Genomic DNA, 24,415 nt, shown 5'->3' on the forward strand with positions numbered 1-24,415 from the left:
TTACATTGGTTTAACTCCATTAACTTAATTGGAGTTGGTCACAATTTATACTGGTGTATACTTGAGATCACAATTAGACCCCTGGTCCCTGGGAGTAGAAACTACAGTGTACATCTCTCTTGTGTGTTCCTTGGTAATTGGCTGTATATCCTCATTATGAATTTGGATGAGGCTGTCTGTCCTCTTAGCCAGAATTAGTAAGCTCCTGCCTTCTACCATTAGGAAAGATTGAATGAGTGCATGACAGCACAACAAGCCCTTTCTCATACCAGTATCGCTTCCTCAACGATGTGAGAGGCTTATAACTCTTGATCAGGATGGTGGGTGAGGGAAAGTACATCCTCAAATACATGTAGCTTTCTACTGAAAAAAAAGAAAAGAAACTGGATTTTTAGAATGAAAGTTTTTAACTGCTAGCATTTACGATGATGATAAAACATTTGTCCTGTGCTTTCCAGAAATACTGTTGACCCCAGCTAAGAAAGGAAGACTGAATACAGAGTCGTCAACCTTCAAGAGCAGAAAAAATCTGCAGGAAAATTTCCGAAGTAAGGGCCCAGTCCTGCAACTGGGGCTTATGGAAAAACTACTTATTATATGAGTAATTCTATTGCACGTATACACAAGGGGCATTTCTACGTAAGCGTCCCAGCCCAGATCCAGACACATTGTATCAGGGCTTGTGTTAATATGCTAAAAACAGCCACGTAGATGTTTTTATGTTCTGGCTCTGGCCGGAGCTCTGGCTCTGAAGCCCTCCCACCTTAAGAGCCTGAGCTCCAGCCTGAGCCACAATGTAAAAGCAACGGCTACCCAGTTATATTTAGCATGTTAGTATGAGTGCCACTAACACAAGTCTGTGGATCCTGGCTTGGAGGCTTGCTTCTAGATGCTGTGTAGACATACCCATGCAAGACTTCATTCCTCTGGGCACTCTACAATATTAAACATAACTATGCCACTTCAATAATAAATAATAAGACAGTATCTCATTTCTGTGTAGCAGAAAACGAGAGAAATAGTCATTGTAGGCATTTTTGCTTTTATTAGCAGGAGATAGTGGATGGATTTGCAGAAATGGGGCTCCCGAACTGTGGTGGAAGTAGAGCAATAGAGGGCACGCATCTCCCTATTTTGGCACCAGACCACTTTGCTACAGAGTACATAGACAGAAAGGGCTACTTTTCTATGGTTATGCCGTTGTTGGCAGATCACCAGGGATGCTTCACCGACATGTGTGTTGGCTGGTCAGGGAAGGTGCATGATGCGTGCATTTTAAGAACACAGAAAATATGCTGTAGAGTGCCTAGTAGTTCTGAAAGTACCCATTTGTTACTGTACAGTGTGACACAACTCATAGGATCAGTGACCGTGTAATAATCAGATATTTACAGCAAACACCACAGAATCAGTAGGTGCATTGACTGTTTATTCATAGATATACATCAAGCAGCACACAATTCCTAACAGGCCCCAAAACATCAGGTTGAACACAGAAAGCTACAAGCAGGACCTTTCTTTCCTGACGGGGAGATTACCATTGGTAATACTGAAATGCCTGTAGTGATCCTGGGGGTCCCTTGGTCCCTGACTCATGAAGCTGTACACCAGCCACCTCGACATCACCATCAAAGGATTCATCTACCTGTAGGTGCAGCTGAATGTGGTTTAGTAGGTTGAAGGGACACTGGCATTGTTTACTCACAAGATTGGATCTCAGTGAAAAAAACATTCCAGTGGTTACACCTGACAGCTGTGTCCTGCATAATATCTGTGAATCAAAGGGGGAGGACTCTTAGGGTCGACATAAGTAACACAGTGTCTACAGGTTTCAGAGGAACAGCCGTGTTAGTCTGTATTCGCAAAAAGAAAAGGAGTACTTGTGGCACCTTAGAGACTAACCAATTTATTTGAGCATGAGCTTTCGTGAGCTACAGCTCACTCACACTGTGTCAACGTCAGTACATTTGCCCGGGCTCAACGCCACTTGGGGAGGTTGTGTTACTCCATCACTGTAACCGGGCACTTTCATTAGTGGGAGACAAATTTAAGTATAGACACATGCACAACTAGGTCAACACAAGGCAGCATACATCACCCTAACTGTAACGTAGACAGAAAAGGAGTACTTGTGGCACCTTAGAGACTAAGGTGCCACAAGTACTCCTTTTCTTTTTGCGAATACAGACTAACACGGCTGCTACTCTGAAACCTGTAATGTAGACGAAGCTATTGACTTCAGTGGATTTGCTCCTGATTTCCACTAATGTGAGAGGAGAATCATGCCAGTTTTGTTGAAATGCACATTGACAGATTACAACAAGATCAGAGTATTCTTGCAGACCTTGTCTATACATATTCACAATTGTGAATTAAGTAAGGAATATACTGATAAAGGAATATACAGTATTTTCAAAGCACTTTTCCTGGAGCAAAAGCACTGTATTGTAAATATTAAATGCAAAAAAGGGAATTTAGTGACCTAAGAAATGAAAAGCTTCAGCTTGATAACCTAGGAGGGCTGAAGTCTTCTACCCATTCACAGAACAGGCACAGTGCAGGACAGCAGCAGTTACCCCTGAAACTGCCTCCCACTAATTTGCATAAACCTGACATGTACCAACAACTTTCAGAATGAGAAGGGAATTATGCCATTGTTGGCAGATCACCAGAGATGCTTCACCGACGTGTGTTGGCTGGTCAGGGCAGGTGCAGGATGTGTGCATTTTAAGAACACAGAAAATATGTTGCAGAGTGTCTAGTAGTTCTGAAAGCACCCACTTGTTACTGTACAGTGTGACACAACTCATAAGATCAGTGACAGTGTAATAATCAGAAATTTACAGCAAATACCACAAAATCAATCATTAATCGCACTGTTAAACAATAATAGTATACCATTTATTTAAATATTTTTTGATGTTTTCTACTTTTCAAATATATTGATTTCAATTACAACACAGAATACAAAGTGTACAGTGCTCACTTTATATTTATTTTTATTACAAATATTTGCACTGTAAAAAAACAAAAGAAATAGTATTTTTCAATTCACCTAATAAAAGTACTGTTGTGCAATCTCTTTATCATGAAAGTTGAACTTACAAATGTAGAATTATGTACAAAAGAAAACCTGTGTTCAAAAATAAAACAGTGTAAAATTTTAAAGCCTGCAAGGCTACTCCATCCTATTTCTTGTTCAGCCCATTGGTCAGACAAATAAGTTTGTTTACATTTTCAGGAGATAATGCTGCCCGTTTCTTGTTTACAGGGTCACCTGAAAGTGAGAACAGGCATTCTCATGGCACTGTTGTAGTCAGCATAGCAAGAAGTTTATGTGCCAGATGCGCTAAAGATTCATATGACCCTTCATGCTTCACCCACCGTTCCAGGGGACAAGTCCATGCTGATGACAGGTTCTGTCATCCAAAGCAGTGTGGACTGACGCATGTTCATTTTCATCATCTGAGTCAGATGCCATTAGCAGAAGGTTGATTTTCTTTTTTGGTGGTTTGCGTTTTCTAATTTTTGCATCGGAGTGTTGTTCTTCTAAGACTTCTGAAAGCATGCTCCACACCCCGTCCCTCTCAGATTTTGGAAGGCACTTCAGATTCTTAAATCATGGGTCGAGTGCTGTAGCTATCTTTAGAAATTTCACATTGGTACCTTCTTTGCGTTTTGTCAAATCTGCGGTAAAAGTGTTCTTAAATAAGCAAGATGTGCTGGGTCATAATCCGAGACTGCTATAACATGAAACGTATGGCAGAATGCAGGTAAAACAGAGCAGGAGACATACAATTCTCCCCAAAGGAGTTCAGTCACAAATTTAGTTAATACATTATTTTTTGTAACGAGCATCATTAGTATGGAAGCACATCATCTGAAATGGTGGCTGAAGCACAAAGGGGAGTACGAATGTTTAGCATATCTGGCACATAAATACCTTGCAGTGCCGGCTACAAAAATGCCATGCAAATGCCTGTTCTCGCTTTCTGGTGACATTGTAAATAAGAAAAGGAGTACTTGTGGCACCTTAGAGACTAACCAATTTATTTGAGCATGAGCTTTCGTGAGCTACAGCTCACTTCATCAGATGGCCCACCTGTTGATCACTTTAGATAAGCTATTACCAGCAGGACAGTGGGGTGGGAGGAGGTATTGTTTCATGATTTCTGTGTGTATATAAAGTCTGCTGCAGTTTCCACGGTAAACATCTGATGAAGTGAGCTGTAGCTCACGAAAGCTCATGCTCAAATAAATTGGTTAGTCTCTAAGGTGCCACAAGTACTCCTTTTCTTTTTGCGAATACAGACTAACACGGCTGTTCCTCTGAAACCTGTCATTGTAAATAAGAAGCAGGCAGCATTATATCCCATAAATATAAAACTACTTGTTTGTCTTCGCGATTGGCTGAACAAGAAATAGGACTGACTGGAGTTGGAGGCTCTGAAGTTTTACATTGTTTTGTTTTTGAGTGCAGTTATGTAACAAAAAACCCTACATTTGTAAGTTGCACTTTCACAACAAAGAGATTGCACTACAGTATTTGTATGAGGTGAATTGAAAAATACTATTTCTTTTATCATTTTACAGTGCAAATACTTGTAAAAAAAATAATATACACCCTGTATTCTGTGTTGTAATTGAAATCAATATATATGAAAATGTAGAAAAACATCCAAAATATTTAAGAAATTTCAATAGGCATTCTATTATTCAACAGTGTGATTAAAACTGCAATTAATCATGATTATTTTTTTTTTGATCGCATGAGTTAACTAGGATTAATTGACAGCCCTAATCTGCACTAAGAATTGGATTGAAACTCCCAGCCCATATCTCAGCCTCTAAATTCAGTTCATAATCTCTCTGTAATAAATTTCAGTCTAATCGTTGAGGATCAGTGTGTCACTTTACCCCATAAAATATGAGAACTCTCATATTTCTACTTTTAAGATAATTCACGAGGGATTCTCAATTAAAATGAAGTGATTGTGGTACACAGCACCAACCATATCCATACAGTGCTAGTGACTGACACTGTTTTGTATTATTAATGACCATAGTTTAAAAATAGGCTGAAGTTATGCTCCAAAATCCATATTTAGGCTCCTAAAGAAGTGGCATGATTTTCAAATTTACTGAGGATGCAGCAATACCTACTGAAGTCAATGAGTGCTCAGTGCTTTTGAAAATCAGGCCACTTGCTTAAGAACATAACTTTAGGCTCTTACTTTTTAAAATCTTGGGTTTATATTAGTGTCCAAATTAACAAATTGCTGATACCAAGTTACTAGCTAATTGGTTCATTTATTCTCCAGATTCCAAAATTGGTTATCATTTTTTTCCAGAGAGGTTGGCCTGCCAGCATAACCTTTTTCCAAATTACAGTCTATTTTCAAGTTACCAACTCCTTTAGATTGATATGACATGGCATCTGGAAGGCAAAGGTTTCCTGCCTGGCACATTCTTCTAGTCCAGCTATATTATACATTAATAATATAGCTGGGAAGAGGGTCTTCCCTTGAATTTTGGTTCCTAAATAATTACCTTGTTTGTTGTGTTTTAAAAGGTATTTGTTTGACTCCTATGAAGAAAACCCAAAGTAGTATTTCAAATATAGATGACAACCTCAAGAAAAATATTAATTTCCGAGAAAAATATAACTTAATGCCTACATACACAAAAAGTGAGTATTACCATAAAATTTATCACAGAATTCAGGAAGCTGTAAAATCAATTTTACTCTGTCTCTGGTTGAGTGCATTGCAATTGGCTGTGATTAAAAAATCTGTGCTCATCACTGGAGATCAAGGTATGAGAATTTAAAATGATATATACTATTATCTTTCAACTTTAATAACAAAAGATGTTGACTTGTGAGCATGGTCTTCTGTCATCTGTTGGTTAGTTACTTCTACTGCACCTAAGATATAACCCCAATGTCACTGATATTTAATGCATCAGTGACATTGATGTAGCCTTAATGCTGGAGAAAAGCTACTTTAATATTATTTATTAGAATTTATAAAATAAGTGAACATTCACACTTTAACTTTTGTAAGAAGAACTGCTGCTTTACATTACCACATTCAGTTCTATCTTAGATTTCAATTAGTTTAAATTAACATACAGATGGCCTTGTTCATAACTTCACAGCTCTCCAAACAGACCAAGACACACACTTGAAGAAACAAACAGTCAAAGAAACACACAACACAGAATATCAAGGCTTGAATGAGAAAAATAAATATTCATTTGATGAAGATGAGGTAAGTTATGAGGCCAGATAATACCCTCACATATCTGCATAAAAATCCAAAATAAAGTCAACACCTCTGTGGTTTTTAAAAATGTCTTTATTGTTATTAGTGTAGTCACTTGTAACAGGAACCCAGCACCAGGATGAATGACCAAGTTGAACCCTAGTGTAAACAGGTGCATCTCCATTGATTGTCAGTGCAGTTACATCCCTAGTATAAGTGGGTGTATTTAGTACTAATTTTTTTTTAAGCCCTTCACTCTCCTTTAACCACCTCTGGGTCTCCCCTTCTGCCCAGGACCTGGTCCCTGTGGTCACAGAGTGGGGGGCTGGGGCTGACACGTGGTTGAGTCAGGATGGGGCAGCTAGGGCTTGACTGCTCCCCCCGTGAGGGGGCACGCTAGGCAGGTCAATGTGGTCAGAGCAGGGAGGATAGGACAGGGCAGCAACAGCCGCTTTAGACTAGGCTCTTCAGAATTGTCTCCCTGCCACAGTTTCTGCCCCCTGCCTCTGGTTTCATTAATAGGCAGTGAATCACAGAGCCTAGGAGGTAAGGTCTCTGGGAGACACCACACACACATTGGCTATTCTGCTGTCAAGGCAGCAGTTCAGGAGGGCTATGAGCCTCACCAAACATGAGACCAGGTGCAGATTCTCACTTCCATCTCCCCTTTATTGGAAAAATCACGATATAGGGCTAATTTAGCAATTTCTGTGCAATCTGTGAAATCAGTTTTCCCAGGGCCCTTCTCATCTAACCATGGGGAAGCTGCCCTCCACACCTTAGCCATTAGAGGTGTGTTGGCCTTTTATCTGGACGGCACCAAATCCTTTAGGACCCCTCCCAGACTGTTTGTCTCTTTTGCTGCCAGAGTTAAAGGGATACCTGTTTCCACCCAAAGACTTTCCAGTTGTATCCTCTCTTGTTATGAGGCTGCTAATCACCCTGTTCCTAGGGTTATAGCCCATGCCACCAGATCTCAACCTACTTCCATTTTCATGTTGAAGACTGTGCCCATTACAAAAATATGCAAAGCTGAGGCTTTGGTTCACACCTTCTCAAAACACTATGCCTTAGTGCATGCCTCCAGGACAGATGCTATCTTTGTACTGCAGTTCTGCACACCGTCTTAGACCAGGTTCTGAAGCTTCCTCCTCCTTCAGGGAGTACTGCTTAGGAATCAGCTGAAGTGAACCCATAGAGACATAACTTGAAGGAGAGATTACTTACCCTGTATAGTAACTAGAATTCTTTGATTAATATCCCTGTGGATACTCCATTATCCGCCCTCCTTTTCCTTTGCATCAAAGTCTTGTCTTGAAGGGACTTCATGGTAGGGAAGGAACGGAGGGGTGGTTCACCCAACACTGCCCTATATATCTTTGGTACAGGGCACAAGAATAGTTAGGGTGTATGTGCAGACCAGGTGCAGCTACCAAATCTCTGCTCAAAGGTGCACAGGGCAGACCAGGTACAGCTACCAAATCTGTGCTCAAAAGTGCATGGGGTACAGTTATCGTACAGAATAAGTAACCTCTCCTTCTGTTGTTCTGTAGGCCTCTATAATATCAGAACTAACATTTAAGAATTATGTTAAATGGTATTCTTAATGACTTATATTATCTTTTCCACTTCAATGCTATGTAGTTTTACATAATTTTTAAATAAGTCAAAATAAATACTTACAGAGGACTGAAAGTCTTTCATTGGACACACATGCAAGAGCTTTAAAAAAGAATAAACGAAGAATCCGGAAAGATTTTACAACAGAAGAGGTAAACTATCTTTTGAGTGGCGTAAGGAAAATGGGCCATCACTGGAATTCAATTTTGTGGTCCTACCCATTTCAGAAAGGACGGACAAATGTTGATCTTGCTAAAAAATACCGCAAGTTACAGATACCTGTAAGGGAAATTTAATTTTCGAATAGTCTCTTTATGTTAAAGTTAAAAACTGATTTGAATTGTAACCTCTAATTGCATTTTCAGTTTTGCTGTGAAACCACAAAAGTGTGAGATTTTGTGCTGTGCCTTTGAGGCACATCACAGAAGTTGCAGCCCAGGGGCAAAAGGGCTAAAGCGCCTGTAAACCACCTTTTGTGCCCTCCCTGTTCTGGCTGCTGCCTCTTGTAACTAAGGCAGCCCTAGTAGGCTGCCTAAGCTGGAGCAGCCTGTTGCTCGCTGTGACTGTCTTCTCCAAGCCCTGTGCAGGGAGAGAACTACATCTAGGACTTTTAGAACTCCTTAGTGTCATTCCAGCCCTATTACTCAGAATACAAAGGCCAGAATGAGTGAGAAGCTCACCCAAGATCCCTAGGATAGTCCAACATACTGACTAGGGACTGGAAGCTAGGAATTCCTGAGTTCTAATTTCTCTCTGACAATGATTTGTTTCGCCTGGGGCAAGTTTCTTTGTGTATATCAGTTTTCTCTATCTGTAAAATGAAGATGATTTTTATTTACCCCTTATGCAGGGGTATGAAGGATTATAATTGATTAGCTAATATTTGTAGCATGTTTCGAACAACTAGCAGGTATTCTTTCTCTTAACCCTGTTGTAGAATATGTACTAGATCTTGTATCACAATTTAGTGTATGAAAATACCAGTTTGTTTTGATATTTACTATTTTTTTAAAAATTTTACAGAGGAATGAAAATAAAGAAGATCTGTAACATCTTTCTAAAATATTTTATATTCTGCTAAAGAATTTGAAGTTTAAAGGACAGAATTATAGTGTAAAAGAGTTAGGTACTGTTAATATGCACTCTACATATTTCATTTCAGATTTTTTATTGTGATTTATACAGGGCTAGGCTCTTATGTAGACTTAAGTGAAATGTATTTTGATAGGTATTTTCAGAATGCTAATGTACATTCATTAAATAAAATGTATACCACTAAAATGAAAATGCTTTAACTTTACTACAGAGGCACACCCAAAAAAAAAACCCCCAGAACAAAACTTTTTGCATGCAATATTTAACTTGACCTTCCAGTGCTTAACTGGAATATTTGCACTTTCTTTAAATATCTCACTTGCTAAAACTATATTACAGATCATTTTATCCTCTTTCATTTTTGTACAAAAGTTTAACATTGCTAAATTGATGCCACATACTGATACATTTTAAAATATTTTTGTTGGCTCTGTTTTTATTTTCTTGCTTTTTTCCATTCCACTGTCCCTGAGATGGAACAAGAGCACATCATTATCTTTAACATACAGCCATTTCTATCTTTTTCTCTATTTTATACCACACTTATAGATGTTATTGCACTTGGGTTTAGTACTCTGGAATGCACATTTAAAATGCTTAAGTGTGATTTTTATCACAAACTACCCTGTTGTGTGTGTATATAGAACTAATATTGAAAGCTGCTAAAGTTGAAGGAGCCCAATTATCATGTACATCTATACCAGAATGAATAGGAAAGCAGGATGTAGCCATTTTTATTTTTAGAACATTACTTATATGTAGTCCTTTATAAAGCTCAGTTATGGACCCTGTCTTTAGGAGCTTACTATCAAACTAATTCTGTTTTGGATGTTCATTCAATTTCCATTTTTGTGTGTGAGTAGCCATTCTTCCTTTACTCTGAAGAGCAGTGGGTACTTTAAGCTAGTGTTCTTGTATTGCCCTTAGACATGGTAGTAATAGTGTTGGGAATGCCAGGAGAAGCCCTGATCAGAAGACCCCACCCTTGGGAGGTTGGACTGAGGTCTCACTCTCAACTCCCAGAAATAAGCAAACCAGAGAGCCAAGCTATCTTAGGTTTCCTGCAAATATGGAGGTCCTGCAAACAGTGGTTGAAGGACCCTTGCAGGACAGAAGGGCTGGTGCTAGTCTTTATTTTGTTAATTTAGTTTTCTTTCCTTTGTCACCTTGGACTAGAGGCCTAGCCCTAAAGCAGATCCCTGCCAACAATACAAACCCCCTGAGGAGAAGATGGGGTGACATAGGAAGCAGTCCACAGAAGAAGCAAGAGATCTGATGAGACAAACAACCCCTTGTTACAGGCTCCCTCAGCTTGGAATCCAGGGTGGAGGGAGGGACTGGGTTCCTGTACTGCCTCACCACAGAGGCTAGCATGAAGACGCCCGATACAAGGATCAGAAGGATTACTGAACTTGGATCTGGGCTGATGACCTGATGTCTAGTCATGGCAGTGTTCTTGCATTGAACTCTGGTTTTCCCTGAAAGAGGTGAGACTAAACATGACCTGGCCAGAGTGCTGAATCACAAGACGAGGTGGGCTAGCAGCAGACCTGAATGACCAGCCAGTGGGGCTACATAAAGTGAAAGCCCTATAACACTGCACCAAGCCACCAGGTGGTGCATTAGCTAGTAAGTCACTTTGGGTATGTCTGCACTGCAATTAGACACCTGCAGCTGGCTTGGGCTAAGGGGCTGTTTAATTACATTGTAGATGTTCAGGCTCAGACTGCAGCCTGGGCTCAGACCCTATCACCTCACAGAGTCCTAGAACCTAGGCTCCTGCCCAAGTCTCAATGTCTAAATCTCCATTAAAAAACCTTTTAGCATGACCCCTAGTCAGCTGGTGTAGGCCAGTTGTGGGTCTCTAATGCAGTGTAGACATACCCTCAGTAATTACTAATTCTTTGATCATCTGAACAAGAAAGAAGAATGAATAGGATCCACATTTATCTAGCTGTTTAAAAAAGGATGAGGTTTTTAATACCAAGATGTGACTTGGGTTTAAGTGTATCTTGTATTTCATTCACTCTGACATAAAATCTGATGCTAGAGCTAGAACTGCACATGAATAAAGCCATCCATACCACAGCTGAACAGCAGATAATACATCTAACAATACATTGTGCTTCCCTAGGAAAATAAATTTACTTTCTCTGTAGTAGTATTTTGGTAGAACTTGTCATAACATACATAAAATCAAGTAGTTCAATATAGAAGAGTACCTACAATGTATGACAGTTTATTTTCAAATTCCATCCTCAATGTTAAGAACCCCAAAGAGAGTGTGACAGTTACCTAATATCCCATTTAGCAACTTCAATTTCTGCCCACATCCTGCAAATAATTACATACACTTAGTGCACTGTGACTAGTCCTCTTCCCGGGGGAACTTTTAGGCCAATATTTTAAATTGACTCGAAAGAAACTCTTGCTACATATATGCTTGTCCCAGTTTAATCTACTTTCCATATGCCCATTAACATGACTGTTATCACTAAACTAATTGTGTGTGTTGAGTCTAAATTCTTTAACTTCGTAAATACAATGATCCATTATGCTATGCTCATTTGCACTAGCAGAGGTTTTGGAACAGTAACTCCACTGATGTCAATTAGGTTACTCATACAACAGGAGAATAAGTCCTTTTCTGTAATATTGTGCTGACAATCACATGTAAGATGTCACAGATCAATAAGAGTAAATAATTTAGTGTTCGATTTAAGCAGCCATGCTTGTTGTGATCTTATATAATGCAGTACTAGACTTCAGGTAGGCCAAGAATAGCAGGCTATTGTGATGGGGTATACAAACCCCACTGTGGACAACAAGGGACTAAAGAATGGCTCTAGGATCAGGCAGTTTTATACCATGCCTGCAATACATGCACATGCATAGGCTAAAGGAGGAGCTGAAAAGAGAAGCAAAGAAGCTTACCCGTTGGCACAACCAGTAAGAGAACAGACCCTCAACTCCTGAGGAAAGGGCTGACTGAAGGTAGGAGCTTCTCAAATGAGTGCTCCCCAATGGCCCTTCCCTGAGAGAAGGGAGAGCCAGATTCTGATTCCCTTGAGAGGGAATAATTCCCCTCTATTTCCTATGAGCTCTGTTTATTTGCATTAATTCCCCTTTCTTTTTGTTCATGGATTACCCTGGAAAGGAAGAGACTTTAAAGTGACCTGGCCGGAGGGCCGAGTCACAGGAAGATGCAGACCACTGCAGAGGTGGGGCAACCATCAGCAGAATCTCCCCAATGGGAAGAGAGCTGCTAATCCAGGCCTGGGCACAAGGAGGTGCTAGCAGTGAGTCAACCCCTTCACAGCTATAAAATGGTGTATTCCTTAACAATGACAAATTTGTTAATATAGTAGAACTCAGTAGCATAGCTAGGAGTGGAAAGTTGGTGGCCCAACTTTCGGGTGGGAGGGTAATGACAGACTGTGCTAGCTCAGCTTCTCCCCTAACCCCAGGCCCTCTTCCTAGCCCTGGTGCCCGCAGACACAGGGATTCACCTGCTCAGCTGGGCACACATATGGGGTGGCTCAGAAAATGGCAAGGCAGAGCTGCCGGAGCATAGCTTTCTGAAGGACAGGCACATAGCTCAGTCCTGGATTTCACGTGCCCAAGTGACGCTCCGGGCCACTGTGGCAGCACTACACCTCTGCTCAGATTTGGGTGGGCCTGCATGCTAAGTGGGTGGGCCATGACCCACGCATGGCTACACCCCTGGTAGACTCTCAAAGATATGAACACCAGAGTTATGGATTTACCAGTCAACTGGATACCAGGTGAAACTGGAAGTCCTCAATCAGGCAGCAGCGCAGACTGAAAAAAAAAAAGCAGCAAATACTGTACTGCCTTGGGACTTTAGCCCCAAGGCCCAGGGCTTCAGCCACAGGGGGTTGGGGGCTGCAGCCGCAGGGTGTGGGGGGGATTAAGACTCCAGGCTGGAGGGAGGCCCTCAGGGCTTCTGACCCTCGGGAGCACAGGGATTCAGGGCTTTAGACTGTGGGGGAGTGCTGGGGCTTCAGCCGTGCAGCTCTGTTCCTGGCTTCAGCCCCATGGGGATGCCAAGGCTCTGGGCTTTAGCTACAAGGGGAGCATCAGTTTCAGCCCCAACGATTCCCCCGTAGCTAAAGCCCCAAGCCCTGACACACCCTCTTCCCCTGAAACCAGGAGGGCAGCCATGGGAAGCTCTGAGCTCCGGTGCCCTGCGTAGCACTGAAACTGGGAGCAAAACTGTGGGGCTGAAGCCTCAAGCCCCAGGACTCCCCCCAGGTCTAAAGTGCTGAGTCCTGGTGCTCCCAAAGGGCAGAAGCCCTGAGCCCCCTACCTGGAGCCCTGGCGCCCCAAGGGTTAGAAGCCCCAACTCTTCCCCGCCCCCCACCCAGTGACTGCAGCCCCAACCCCCCATGTGGCTGAAGTCCATAACCTCTTTTTCAGAGTTACGGAACATTTCAGAGATACAGACAAACTCCATTCCCAAGGTCTCCATAACTCTGAGGTTCTACTATAGATGCATTTTTGCTGCAAAATTATGAATAGTGACACCAGGTCCCCAACTAATTTATGCTTTAATTCCAAATGATGTACGTAAACTTTAATGTGTATAAGGTTCTGTGTACTGAAGGAATTGATTAAGTCAATGGAAACTTTCAGCAGTGTGAAAAACGAGCCTAAATACTCAAGGCAAAACTTTTTTAAAATTACAGAAGCCAATAAAACCATTGCATGTAAAAAAATTAATTAGCTGCAGGGAAGTCAGAGCAACAAATGTAGCAGAGTTCTACACCCTACAGAGTCTAGAAACAACAGATGAGAGGTTTAGAGAAAGAGATAAGGTTGTGGGTTAGACAAGCTTTGTAATGTATCTTTTGTTGCATACAAGAGTCCTATTTCAGAGCTGTTTAAATTTATGCCACAACAGACTAACCATATAAATGGGCACCACTAAGTGTATAAGCATTTACAGTGACTGCTGAGAAAGTCTTATACTAATAATTAGCAAAATTGAAGTAAATTAGTAAAATTAATATATTGTTTAGATTGTTCTACATAGAGAGCCGAAGAGAAGGTCAGAACTTTTTGTACAGAAGATTAGGTGTGTCCCTGGTGAGTTGAGCTATAATAGTCCTTGTCTGTTAGCATTGGCTGGGGAGCTGTCCAGAGTACCATGTAAACATTAAATGTTACACTAAATTATTAGAATGCAACTACTGTCAAATTTGACTTCTGCTTACAATTGAACAGGTTACCATATGACATTCAGAAATCTGAGTAGACCCACTATTTGCTCTGATTATGTCATATTTATAGAATGCTTTGAAAGTATTAGTAACCTCATTTTGCATTGATAAGTTTAATATTTCTTTTTTATTTTCTAGTTCAAATTATGTAGAGGCTCTGATATCATTAACTTTAACATGCAAGTAATGTCAATATTCTATAGTTAGTTAACATAGATTTCTCCTTATTCGGTATGCAGTTTTCTTAATACTGCACTAACACATCATTAACGGGGGGCGGGGGAGGAGGGAATTCTGTAACTGAAAATTACATTTGGTTTTCTGCTGCAAAAAGTCTTTAAAAATCTTCAACAGGTATTTTAACATTTGTAGCTGTTGTGTTTTTAGCTCTGTATAATATACAGTAACTGCTTTATATCAGGTGAATCGATGTATCATAAGCATCTTTCTTCAAAAACTTACAAAAGGTGTTCTTTGAGAGACATACCCTCAAAGACCCAGGTCTTGCATACACTTATGAAGATGCTTAACTTTAATACTATTAATACTCTGCTCAGTGGTGCTCCCTCATGCTCATAGGTGCTGGGGTACTGCTGCACCCCCTGGCTTGAAATGGATTCCATCATACACAGTGTTCACAGTTTGGTTCAATGGCTCTCCGCATCCCCACTACACAAATTGTTCCAACATCCTTGCTCATGCTAGTAAGGTTAAGCACTTAGATCAGGGCCAATCAGAGACAAAGTTACTCACTGGGAGTGGCATACATATGAGGGCAGAATTTGGCGCTTTTTAAGGAGACTGTTGTCAGGCTTCTTTCTTACTGATCTATTAAAGATTGAGCCCCTACTCAAATAAACTTCAGGTGAAGAAACCTCATCTGTCATATGAGAATTGATTAGGCTACAATTAGTATATATGAAGAGGGGAAAGAATTACACTGTCAGGGGATCACAATAATAACATGCTTCTAATGCAGACTAATGGCTGAAGAAGACAAATATTTAAACATCCCTCTCTTCTTCTCACACATAGAAATGGGAATTACATTAGTGAGATTTAAAGTCTTGAAGTGACTAGAAACTAACATTACTTCACCAACATAATATTAAATGATAAACTTTGCCACTAATTTGATCCAAGGACAATGGTGTCCTCTTCAGTGCAGCTATTTGGGAAGATGAGTAAATGAGCTGTACGTCTAGTTTAAATCAAATAAATTGTTTTTAATTTTTTAATTAAGCACCAACACAATAGTTCCTCCTCTCCCTACCCCAGTGTTTCAAAATATTATGTACGTTTTATAGGTTTACAATTACGGTATGAAATAATTTATAACTATGATCACACAACTTGTACCTAACATGCAAATAAACGGAAAGTGTTTTCCTGTAATGGAGAGAAAACCCCATTCTTCCACTTGTTATAATGATATGCTTGGCATCCAGAATTGGACACAGTATGCCAACTGAGGTCTCACCAGTGCCGAGCAGACCAGGACAATTACCTCCTGTGTCTTATGTACAACACGCCTGTTCATATATACCAGAATATTATCCTTTTTGCAATTGTATAACATTGATAACTCATTCAATTTGTGATCCACTATAACAGGGGTCGGCAACCTTTCTGAAGTGGTGTGCTGAGTCTTCATTTATTCACTCTAATTTAAGGTTTCGCCTGCCAGTAATACATTTTAACGTTTTTAGAAGGTCTCTTTCTATAAGTCTTTAATATATAACTAAACTATTGTTGTATATAAAGTAAATATGGATTTAAAAATGTTTAAGAAGCTTCATTTAAAATTAAATTAAAATGCAGAGCCCCCCCGGACCGATGGCCAGGACCTGGGCAGTGTGAGTGCCACTGAAAATCAGCTCCCGTGCCGCCTTTGGTACATGTGCCATAGGTTGCCTACCCCTGCACTATAACTTCCAGATTCTTTTCAGCAAGTACTACTGTCTAGCCAGTTATTCCCATTTACAGTTCTGCATTTGATTTTTCCTTCCTAAGTGAAGTACTTTGCACTTGTCTTTATTGAATGTCATCTTGTTGAACTCAGATCAATTCTCCAATTTGTCAAGGCCATTTTGAATTCTACTCCTGTTCTCCAGAGTGCATACAACCTCTCCCATCTGTGAATTTTATAATCATACTCTCCACTCTATTATCCAAGCCATTGATGAAAATATTGAATAGTGATGCTGGACTCACCCCTGTGGGACTCCAGTTTCATACTGAACCATTGATAATTGTTGAACAGTCATTCAACAAATTGTGTATCCACCTTATAGAAATTCATCAAGATGACGTTTATCTTGTTTGCTTATGAGAATGTCATGTAGGTTTGTGTCCAAAGCCTTACTAAAATCAAGATATATCATGTCTACTCCTCCCCCACATCCACTAGGCCTGTAACCCCATCAAAGAAGGAAATTTGATTGGTTTGGCATGATTTAGTTTCCTTGTTTACTTTTTAAAATTTCTATGAGAAAGTTATTCTATTTTCTTGACTCTGTTAAGTCAAACTGCTTAATCTCTCAGAGAGGAGAAAGGATACATTTATATAGTATTGCAGTGAGGATGCTATCATCAAGACTTCAAGTGACTGGTGGTTGAAAAATGTTCTCAGACAGTTCTCACAAAACTCCTGCAGTGTATGGGATATCACACACTATGGCCTCCTTCTAGCGTCTATCCCACCCTGAAATCAATGTCTCACCAACTGCCAACAGGAAAACACAGAAACTGTTTCCATCAAGTGCCTTTAGCTGTTTTGTATGCTTCCTCCAGGATACCGTTTGAAGCCTCATATACCTACATATTGGTCTTTTAGTTCCTGGCACCCCACCCTTACCCCTCCAGAAGAAGAACCATGGGTGTGGCCATGACCAGTAAGCAAAGGTGTGGACAATATTCCTGCTTGCACCACTCCCTTGGTAACTATGGCCCAGGAATTTATCTATAAACCTCCTTTCTCCTCCCACATTCACAGTAATAGTCAGTATTATTGCTGGCCACATCAATGTTCTTCTTCAAGTAGTGTCCCTGTGGGTGCTCCACTGTAGGTGTGTCTGAGTCCCTATGCTGCTGATCGGAGAGGTTCGGTAGCAGTGTCCACTGGGCCCACACATGCACAGTCTCTTCTTCTGCTACACCAGGAGGCTAGCCAGCACGTGGAGGCTAACAGACCTCAGTTCCTTCTCAACCACCCCTGGCTAGAGACAGAGATTTAGCTGTCCATTTGCGGATTGTTAACTCTTTAACAATTGCACATTTTTAGCTTCCTTTGAAGCCTCTTTTGTTTCTTTTCCCCATTTTACTGTTTATTTGGCCATTGCCAGGAGGAAAAAAAAGAAGAAAGGACTTTGGTCAACTCTCAGTCGGGGGGAACCCCCAGACAAGAGTATGCTCAGCTCTTCAGGCTTTAGGAAGTGTTGCACTTGCAGTAAGGAGATCCTGATCACGGACAAGCACTACCAGTGTATCTGCTGCCTTGGTGAGGGCTATATCCAGCAGAAATGCTTCCTCTGTCAGCAGCTCTGCCAAAGATCCTGCAAGGACAGAAAGCTTCGCCAAAAAAATCATCTTTATGGCGGTAGCTCTCCTACCCCAGTCCTCTGACAGGTGTGAGTCTCCCCCCTCAACCTTCAACTTTGAAGGATAGTGGGTCAAAGAAACCATCTGGGGACTCCTCTCACAGGTCAAAAAAGAGAGTGGGAGGTCCCCTCAGGGATAGCTGAAAATGATCACCATCTCGCTTGATATCCTCTGCAACTGCCGGCACCGAGACCACAATCTGGCACCCACACCTCACGGTACTGCTGATACAGGTCAGAAACTCCCTGGATTGGTGGAAGAACCCAGCCATAGCATGCAAAGGGATTCCCTTCTTGCAGGCGTCACCATCATTGCTCCTTACCACCCAGGCATCACTCATAGGATGGGCACGCATTTAAACGGACTCACAACACAAGGCAAATGGTTACCTGTGGAGATATCACTACACATCAATCTCCTCAAATTGAGAGCGGTCAGGAATGCCTGCACTCATTTCCTTCTAGTGATAGCAGGATCTCATATGAAGATCATAACTGGCAGCATAGCCTCAATGTACTACATCAACCTCCAAGGAGAGGCCAGGTAGCCCTCCCTATGTGCATAAATGATGAAGCTATGGAACTGGTGCATCTCTCACAATGTCACCTTGTCTGCGGCTTACCTCCCAGGCCCGCAGAACTCGATAGCCGACAAGCTCAGTTGCAATTCCCACACAACCATGAATGGGAGATGCACCTGACAGTACTTCACAACTTGTTCTCACAGTGAGGAACACCTTCCACAGACCTGTTCGCCACTTACCGGAATCAGAAGTGTCCGTGATACTACTCCAAGGCAGGGATGGGACAGCACTTTCTGGCTGATGCTTTCTTTTCCCTCTGGGACAAAGACCTTTACGCCTTTCCTCTGTTTCCTCTTCTGTGCAGGTCCTGCTAAAGATAAAGAGGGACGGAGCTCACATAATCTTGATTGCTATTTGGCCAAGACAGACCTGATACCCTTACCTGATGCAGCTCGTGATGTGCCCAACGATCTTCCTTTTGACCACTCCACACCTCCTCTCACAGGACAAAAGGGCGTACCATACATCCCAACGTGGGGATTCTCCGCCTCAAAGCATGGCTCCAGCACGTAGAAAGCTCATGCTCAAGGGAAGTACAAGAAGTTCTGTTACACAGTAGAAAGCCCTCCATGTGATGCACTTATCTGCAGAAGTGGTCCAGGTTTCAGATTTGGTGCACATCCCAACCAATCTCTCCAGTGTCAGCAACTCTCCCACATATTCTGGAATATGCCCTGATCCTTAAAAAATCTGGGATATCCCTGAGCTCTCTCAGGGTACACCTAGCACCCATCACAGCATTTCACCAACCCATAGAGGAGTACTCAGTACTATCACACCCAATTATCAAAAGGTTCCTTAAGGGTATAACAAACCTCTTCCCTCAACCTCGACTTCCTACCCCTTGTGGGACCTAAACCTGGTACTGAAAAGGCTGATAAGGCCCCCCCTTCGAATCTATGTTTGAATCTATGTCACTTGTCTGCCTTTCTGATAGTAGTTACCTCGGCTAGAAGCATAGGGTCTCTGATGGCACATCCTCTTTACATAGTATTCTTCCCAGACGAGGTTACACTCAGGCCACATCCAAAGTTCATTCCTAAGGTAACCTCCTCTTTCACCGTGTGGAGTAATAATGGTTCTTCGAGATGTATGTCCCTATGAGTGCTACACAACCTGCCCGTCTCCCCTCTACTTTGGCGTTCTCATTTACAATTCTGTGGTAGAAAAGGAACTAAGAACCGCATGCTGGCTAGCCTCGTGGCACAGCATGAGGAGAGACGGCACATGTGCAGGCCCAATGGACACTGCTACCGAAGCTCTCCAATCAGCAGCACAGGGACGCAGACGCACCTACAGTGGAGCACCCATAGGGACACGCATCTTGAAGAACCATCGTTATTGCACAAGGTGCCTAACTTCTTCTTTCTCACCTAGCAGCTCAGAGCAAGGACTGGGGAGAGAAAAAGCAAAACTCCTCCTCTCAACCTCACTCCTCTTCAGCAACTGGAAGTTAGGGTGAGCAGAAGTAAGTGGCCTCTTCCAGCACTTATTCACCAGCAACAACTGGGGCAAGGAAAAGCCTAAGAACCACTGATTTCCCACCTCCTTAGCAACATTGCAGAATCCGTGGTAAGGAGCACAGTAAAAAGGGATGAAGATCCATAAAGATGGATGTCTCAGAATTCCATTGCTTTGTTTTCGGACTTGGCATCCAGTTGTCTGAGAGCCCTGCGGACACTAGGGGGCGCTGCTCCCTGGGACACGGGGCGGCGGCTCTTCACAGCCGCTGAGCTCATAGCTGCCCGTGTGGCTGCCTGACCGAAGCGGCGCGCGGTCCGGGGACGGGCCCTGCACGGGCCCCGCCCTGAGGACTCTGTCAGGCGACTGTGCTGAGGGTTTGTGCGGGGAGCGGGCGCGGTGTCTCCCGGGTGGGAGGCGGCGGCGGGACGGCCCAGTCAGGCGGGTCCTCGGCGGGCCCGGGTGAGGTCACTCTTTGTGGTGGCCGTGGCTGCTGTTGGCAAGATGGCGCCGGTGCTGGCGGAGAAGAAGTTGCTGGGGCCGGAGGCGGCCGGGGCCGCCGAGATCCCCAGCGAGGAGGAGGAAGGGCAGAACCTGTGGTGAGCTGGGCCGGGGGCTGGCCTCGGCTGCTCCCGAGTGTCGGGCGGGGCTGCGGTTTCCCCAGGGCGTCGGGGCGGGCTGGGGCTGGGTTCGGGTCCGGGTCCGGGTCCGGGTCCTCTCCGGGACTCCCGGGGAAGCAGGGTGGCAGGCTGGCCGCGGCCCTGCCGCCTGCCTGCTCTTGATGACTAATGCAGCTTGGGCCCCCCGGCCCCTGTCAGCCCTCAACCGGAGCTGACCCGCGGCTTGGAAGCGGCGCAGTGGCGCGGCCTGCGCTGTGCGGGTGGGTGGGAGGAGGAACTGGCTATCTGGGCGCCGCGCGTGGGCTCGTACCCGCTTTGTCCTGGACTGGGCCCCTTGGGGACTCTCCCTGCGCCCTAGGGATTTCAGGGACTGCAGCCCCTCGGCAGCTCTGGCCACAGGTCGCTTCTGCACTTCCTGGGTGGGGACATGGGCTGTGGAGAATGACTTGCGTGTAGTCACATAGGAAATCATGGCAGAGCCGGGGGTGCTCTGTGGTCTCCCACCCCTTCGCTTTCACCACTAAGTGATGTGTCATATTTCATCTCCTGGTGTTAAAGGCGACAGAGTAAGGCCTTCACCATAGGTTAGTACCAGTCAGGCAGTCACAGCTCTAGGTCTTCTTACAATTAGGAGGCCTCTTCATTAGAGGTTCAAGTTTGTAAAAAAACGGTTTGCTGTTAAATGTGTCATTGAGACACTGCAACAGTTTACGTCCTAAAAGTGAGCAGCTCTGGTAGCTGCCTTTCAGATTATCCAAGCAAGGTATCTGTCTTGAATATTTTTTATTTAGAGATCTCATAGCTGGTAGATATCTTTTCTGAATGGATGACATTCGACAGGTCTGCTTAAATATCTGCTTATCAGGGCTTTCGAGCTGACATTTACCTGATCTTTCTTTTTGGGTGCCCCACTGGCAAACTAACAAGTGGTGCTGTCCCCATAGGTCCTCAATACTGAGTGAAGTTTCCACCCGGTCCAGGTCTAAATTACCATCAGGCAAAAACATTCTTGTTTTTGGTGAGTAGTATCTTCAAGCAGTGGAGAGCAATTTCTATGATTTCTAAGAAATAATAAAGCATGGTTCACACACAAAACAGGTTTTTTTGGGGGTGGGGGAGGAGGCGGAGTTAAAATGATTTAATGACATTGGTTCAAAACTTTGTACGGACAAAACCATGAATTGATGCACTTAATTTGACTTTAAACCTGACTTATATCGGTTTAGCTTGCATTGGTAAATGTGTAGGTGCAAGCTAACCCAATATAACAGGGCAAATATAGATCTGCATTTGCACTGGTTTAACTTAATTTGTTTTTAAAATAACTTTAAATGTGTAGATGAGGCCATTTTGTTGGGTAGAATTGGCCCATCATGGGTGATCATAATTTTTATCTTTTCTTTCAGGCAGCCACGATGTAGTGAGTATGGGATCTCCAGGTTGGGTGGAACTTGAAAAGTTGCTCTGGAACTGGCTTTGCTTATACTAGGAATTAAGAGGTGGCATATCAGATATATCGGTTGATGTTAAGCTATAGATAGCACCTCATGAATTTTTTGTGATGTCCCTGTCCCCAGACTAGTGGACTATCTAGCATCATGCTGTTAGATTCTATATTCAAACTAATGGAATATGTTTTTGAACAGTGCAGCTGCTCTTCTCACTTGTCAACCTATAAATTGACAAATTTAGCCCCAAAACTTGAGGAAGGGGGAAACACAAGACCCCTTTACAAAAAATTTTAATCTCTTAAGTTTGCTTAGAAAATCTTTCCAGTAATGAATAAACTTCTGAATGTATATTTTACTGTACGAACTGATTGGCAGGTGATGACGGTTCAGGTAAAACAACACTTATGGCTAAAGTACAAGGAGCAGAGCACAGCAAGAAAGGAAGAGGATTGGAATATTTGTACCTAAATATTCACGATGAAGACAGAGATGGTAAGTTACATGCTTTTACATGTAGTCTTTTGCTGCAATTGAGTAGTTGACACATTTTCATAATCATTATGGGTGTCCCTGGTGTATCTTTAGATTACAGTGAAGTAGCTGGTTCAGCATTCCCTTGTTGTATATGTTGTAAGAAATTGATATGGCTCATAAAAGAAAAATGCATTTCACGCATAGCGTATTGTGTCTTTCTCTGCCCTTCTCACAATCTGGGCTCTTTAAGGAAAAATACATTAGAACAACTTGTTCTCAGAGGATCCATTTACTTGCAGGATGACGTTTTGCTGATGTTGTTTTACTAGTACGTTATTCATCCTGCCTACACTCAAATAAAGGTGCATACCAAGTCTTGAGCTACAGGAAGGTTTCTTAACACATCCAAGAGCAGCCAGGATCTTAAATATGGATTTCATAACTTCTTTTTGTAGCCAAAACTTTTTAAACTAAGTTATATGTAGGTAAGAGTCTTCTGTATCTTGTGTCTTTGGTTAGGTTGTTGCCATCGTCTACATAAGGAGAAATTCCAGTAAGCATGGTTAGGTGAGTGAAAAGGAGATCTTAAGCCACTGACAGAACCAATATTTCCTTTTCTCCAAACTGAGGCTTGTCTTTCCTCTTGGCCTCCTCTCCCACTTCCCAAAACTTGTTGCTAGTTTCATTGCAACTGTTCTCCAGCACGCTGGAGTCAAAAGACAAGTTAACTAAAAGAGTCAGCATGGTCCAGGAAGTAGAGCACTGGTCTGAAAGTCAGGAGAGCTTGGTGTTCTGCCACAGAGCTTCTGTTTGGTCTTGCACAAGTCACTTTACTTGTCTGTGCCTCAGTGTTCTTATCTATAAAGTGTGAATATTGATATCAACCATTGTTTGTAAATGCTTTGAGCTCTCCGGATGAAAGTGATAATGGTGTTGCTCCTCTGCCCCTGAAAATAGAGGACCTTGGGGGAAGTGCATTGGCCACATTGCTGCTTGTGTATAGGAGTGACACACCTCATGCTCACATCAATAGTCAGCAGAGGCTCTGTACTCTCCTTGCCAAAGATGCCTGATGAGTCATACTCCTTGAATCCAAAGACAGCTAAAGAAGTCTTCAGGCTGTCGTACTATATTTGACCCATGGGCTATGGTCTTGCTGGGAGAGGTGGTCCTCCTTACGCCTGGGGGTCTGGAGATAATTAATCAAACATAAAACCTGCTGCAGCTTACCCATCTGCCTTTCCCAAAGCAGTGAAGATGTTATCTTCACTGCTACCTTCTCTGCCACCCAAATGGATACTAACGTCTGCAGTATTGCCTCTTCTGTTGGCCATTATTCCTGACTGCTTGCCTCCTTCAGAGGAAGATGGGAAGGAATTTGGGATCTGCAACAGTACTTTCAACCATCAGGAAGGGATTGCTCCCTCAGTCTCTCTTATCGACCTGGGTAACTGGCAAAGTACCACTTTCGTCTTTGGAGAGACATCCTCTTTAGACAGCTGCCTTTCTGAGGAGCAGAACAAGAGAGCAAAGGAACTGGGGAGTGAGAAGAATGCAGTGTTCAGTAACATCCAATGAGAAGCTTATGGTGTTTCAGACTTTGACTTGTACAGTAGCATCAATATCTTTTCTAAGACGGTACGTCTGAGTCAGGTCATCTGCCTTTTATCAGGGACTCAGGCCTGTGTCAAAAGAAAGGATTCCTCAAGACCAACAAGATGCTGGAGGAAAATGAAGGGCACCAAGTCAACGGTAGGTCCCTGGAACTCTTTAATTGAAGCAAGAAGAGAATGGCCTTTGCATCTTTCTTTGGTTCTGGAGACCATTATCTGGGATCTTCAGGTTTCCAGACTTGGGTCCAGAAGAGTCTTAATCTTGGGAGGAAAATGCAAAATATGTTGGGCAGAGAGCTGGCTCATCTTCCCTCCCTACCTAATTTAGTCTTTAAAAGCAAGATGATAAACTTGATTGCTCATGAGTCCAAAGCCAGATAAACTCTTAC

General features: G+C 42.7%; 2 protein-coding genes and 1 long non-coding RNA gene across 3 annotated transcripts in view; 2 read left to right on the forward strand and 1 right to left on the reverse strand.

Annotated features, from left to right (window-relative positions):
- The window catches only part of TERB1 (telomere repeat binding bouquet formation protein 1), a gene marked incomplete at its 5' end in the record, with an annotated part of 48,392 nt that extends 39,219 nt beyond the window's left edge, over positions 1-9,173 (forward strand). The window contains 4 exons of the mRNA XM_048816984.2: positions 459-548; positions 5,573-5,689; positions 6,160-6,272; positions 7,952-9,173. Of these exons, the coding sequence (XP_048672941.1) occupies positions 459-548; positions 5,573-5,689; positions 6,160-6,272; positions 7,952-8,182 (551 nt within the window). The remainder of the gene's footprint in view (positions 1-458; positions 549-5,572; positions 5,690-6,159; positions 6,273-7,951) is intronic.
- Positions 9,174-15,877: 6,704 nt separating this feature from the next.
- Positions 15,878-19,844, reverse strand: LOC142068626 (uncharacterized). Its single transcript, XR_012664504.1, has 3 exons — positions 18,790-19,844; positions 18,587-18,714; positions 15,878-17,778 (listed from the first exon to the last, which is right to left on the reverse strand). It is a non-coding gene; the product is annotated as an uncharacterized LOC142068626 (long non-coding RNA).
- A 357-nt stretch (positions 19,845-20,201) lies between these two features.
- The window catches only part of DYNC1LI2 (dynein cytoplasmic 1 light intermediate chain 2), a 47,744-nt gene continuing 43,530 nt past the window's right edge, over positions 20,202-24,415 (forward strand). Inside the window, exons 1-3 of the mRNA XM_048870597.2 lie at positions 20,202-20,467; positions 21,433-21,506; positions 22,315-22,431. Coding sequence (XP_048726554.1) covers positions 20,373-20,467; positions 21,433-21,506; positions 22,315-22,431 — 286 coding nt within the window. The 5' untranslated portion in view covers positions 20,202-20,372. The remainder of the gene's footprint in view (positions 20,468-21,432; positions 21,507-22,314; positions 22,432-24,415) is intronic.

The sequence above is a fragment of the Caretta caretta genome, chromosome 12 (assembly GCF_965140235.1).
Source record: "Caretta caretta isolate rCarCar2 chromosome 12, rCarCar1.hap1, whole genome shotgun sequence".
Taxonomy (NCBI): Eukaryota; Metazoa; Chordata; order Testudines; family Cheloniidae; genus Caretta; species Caretta caretta.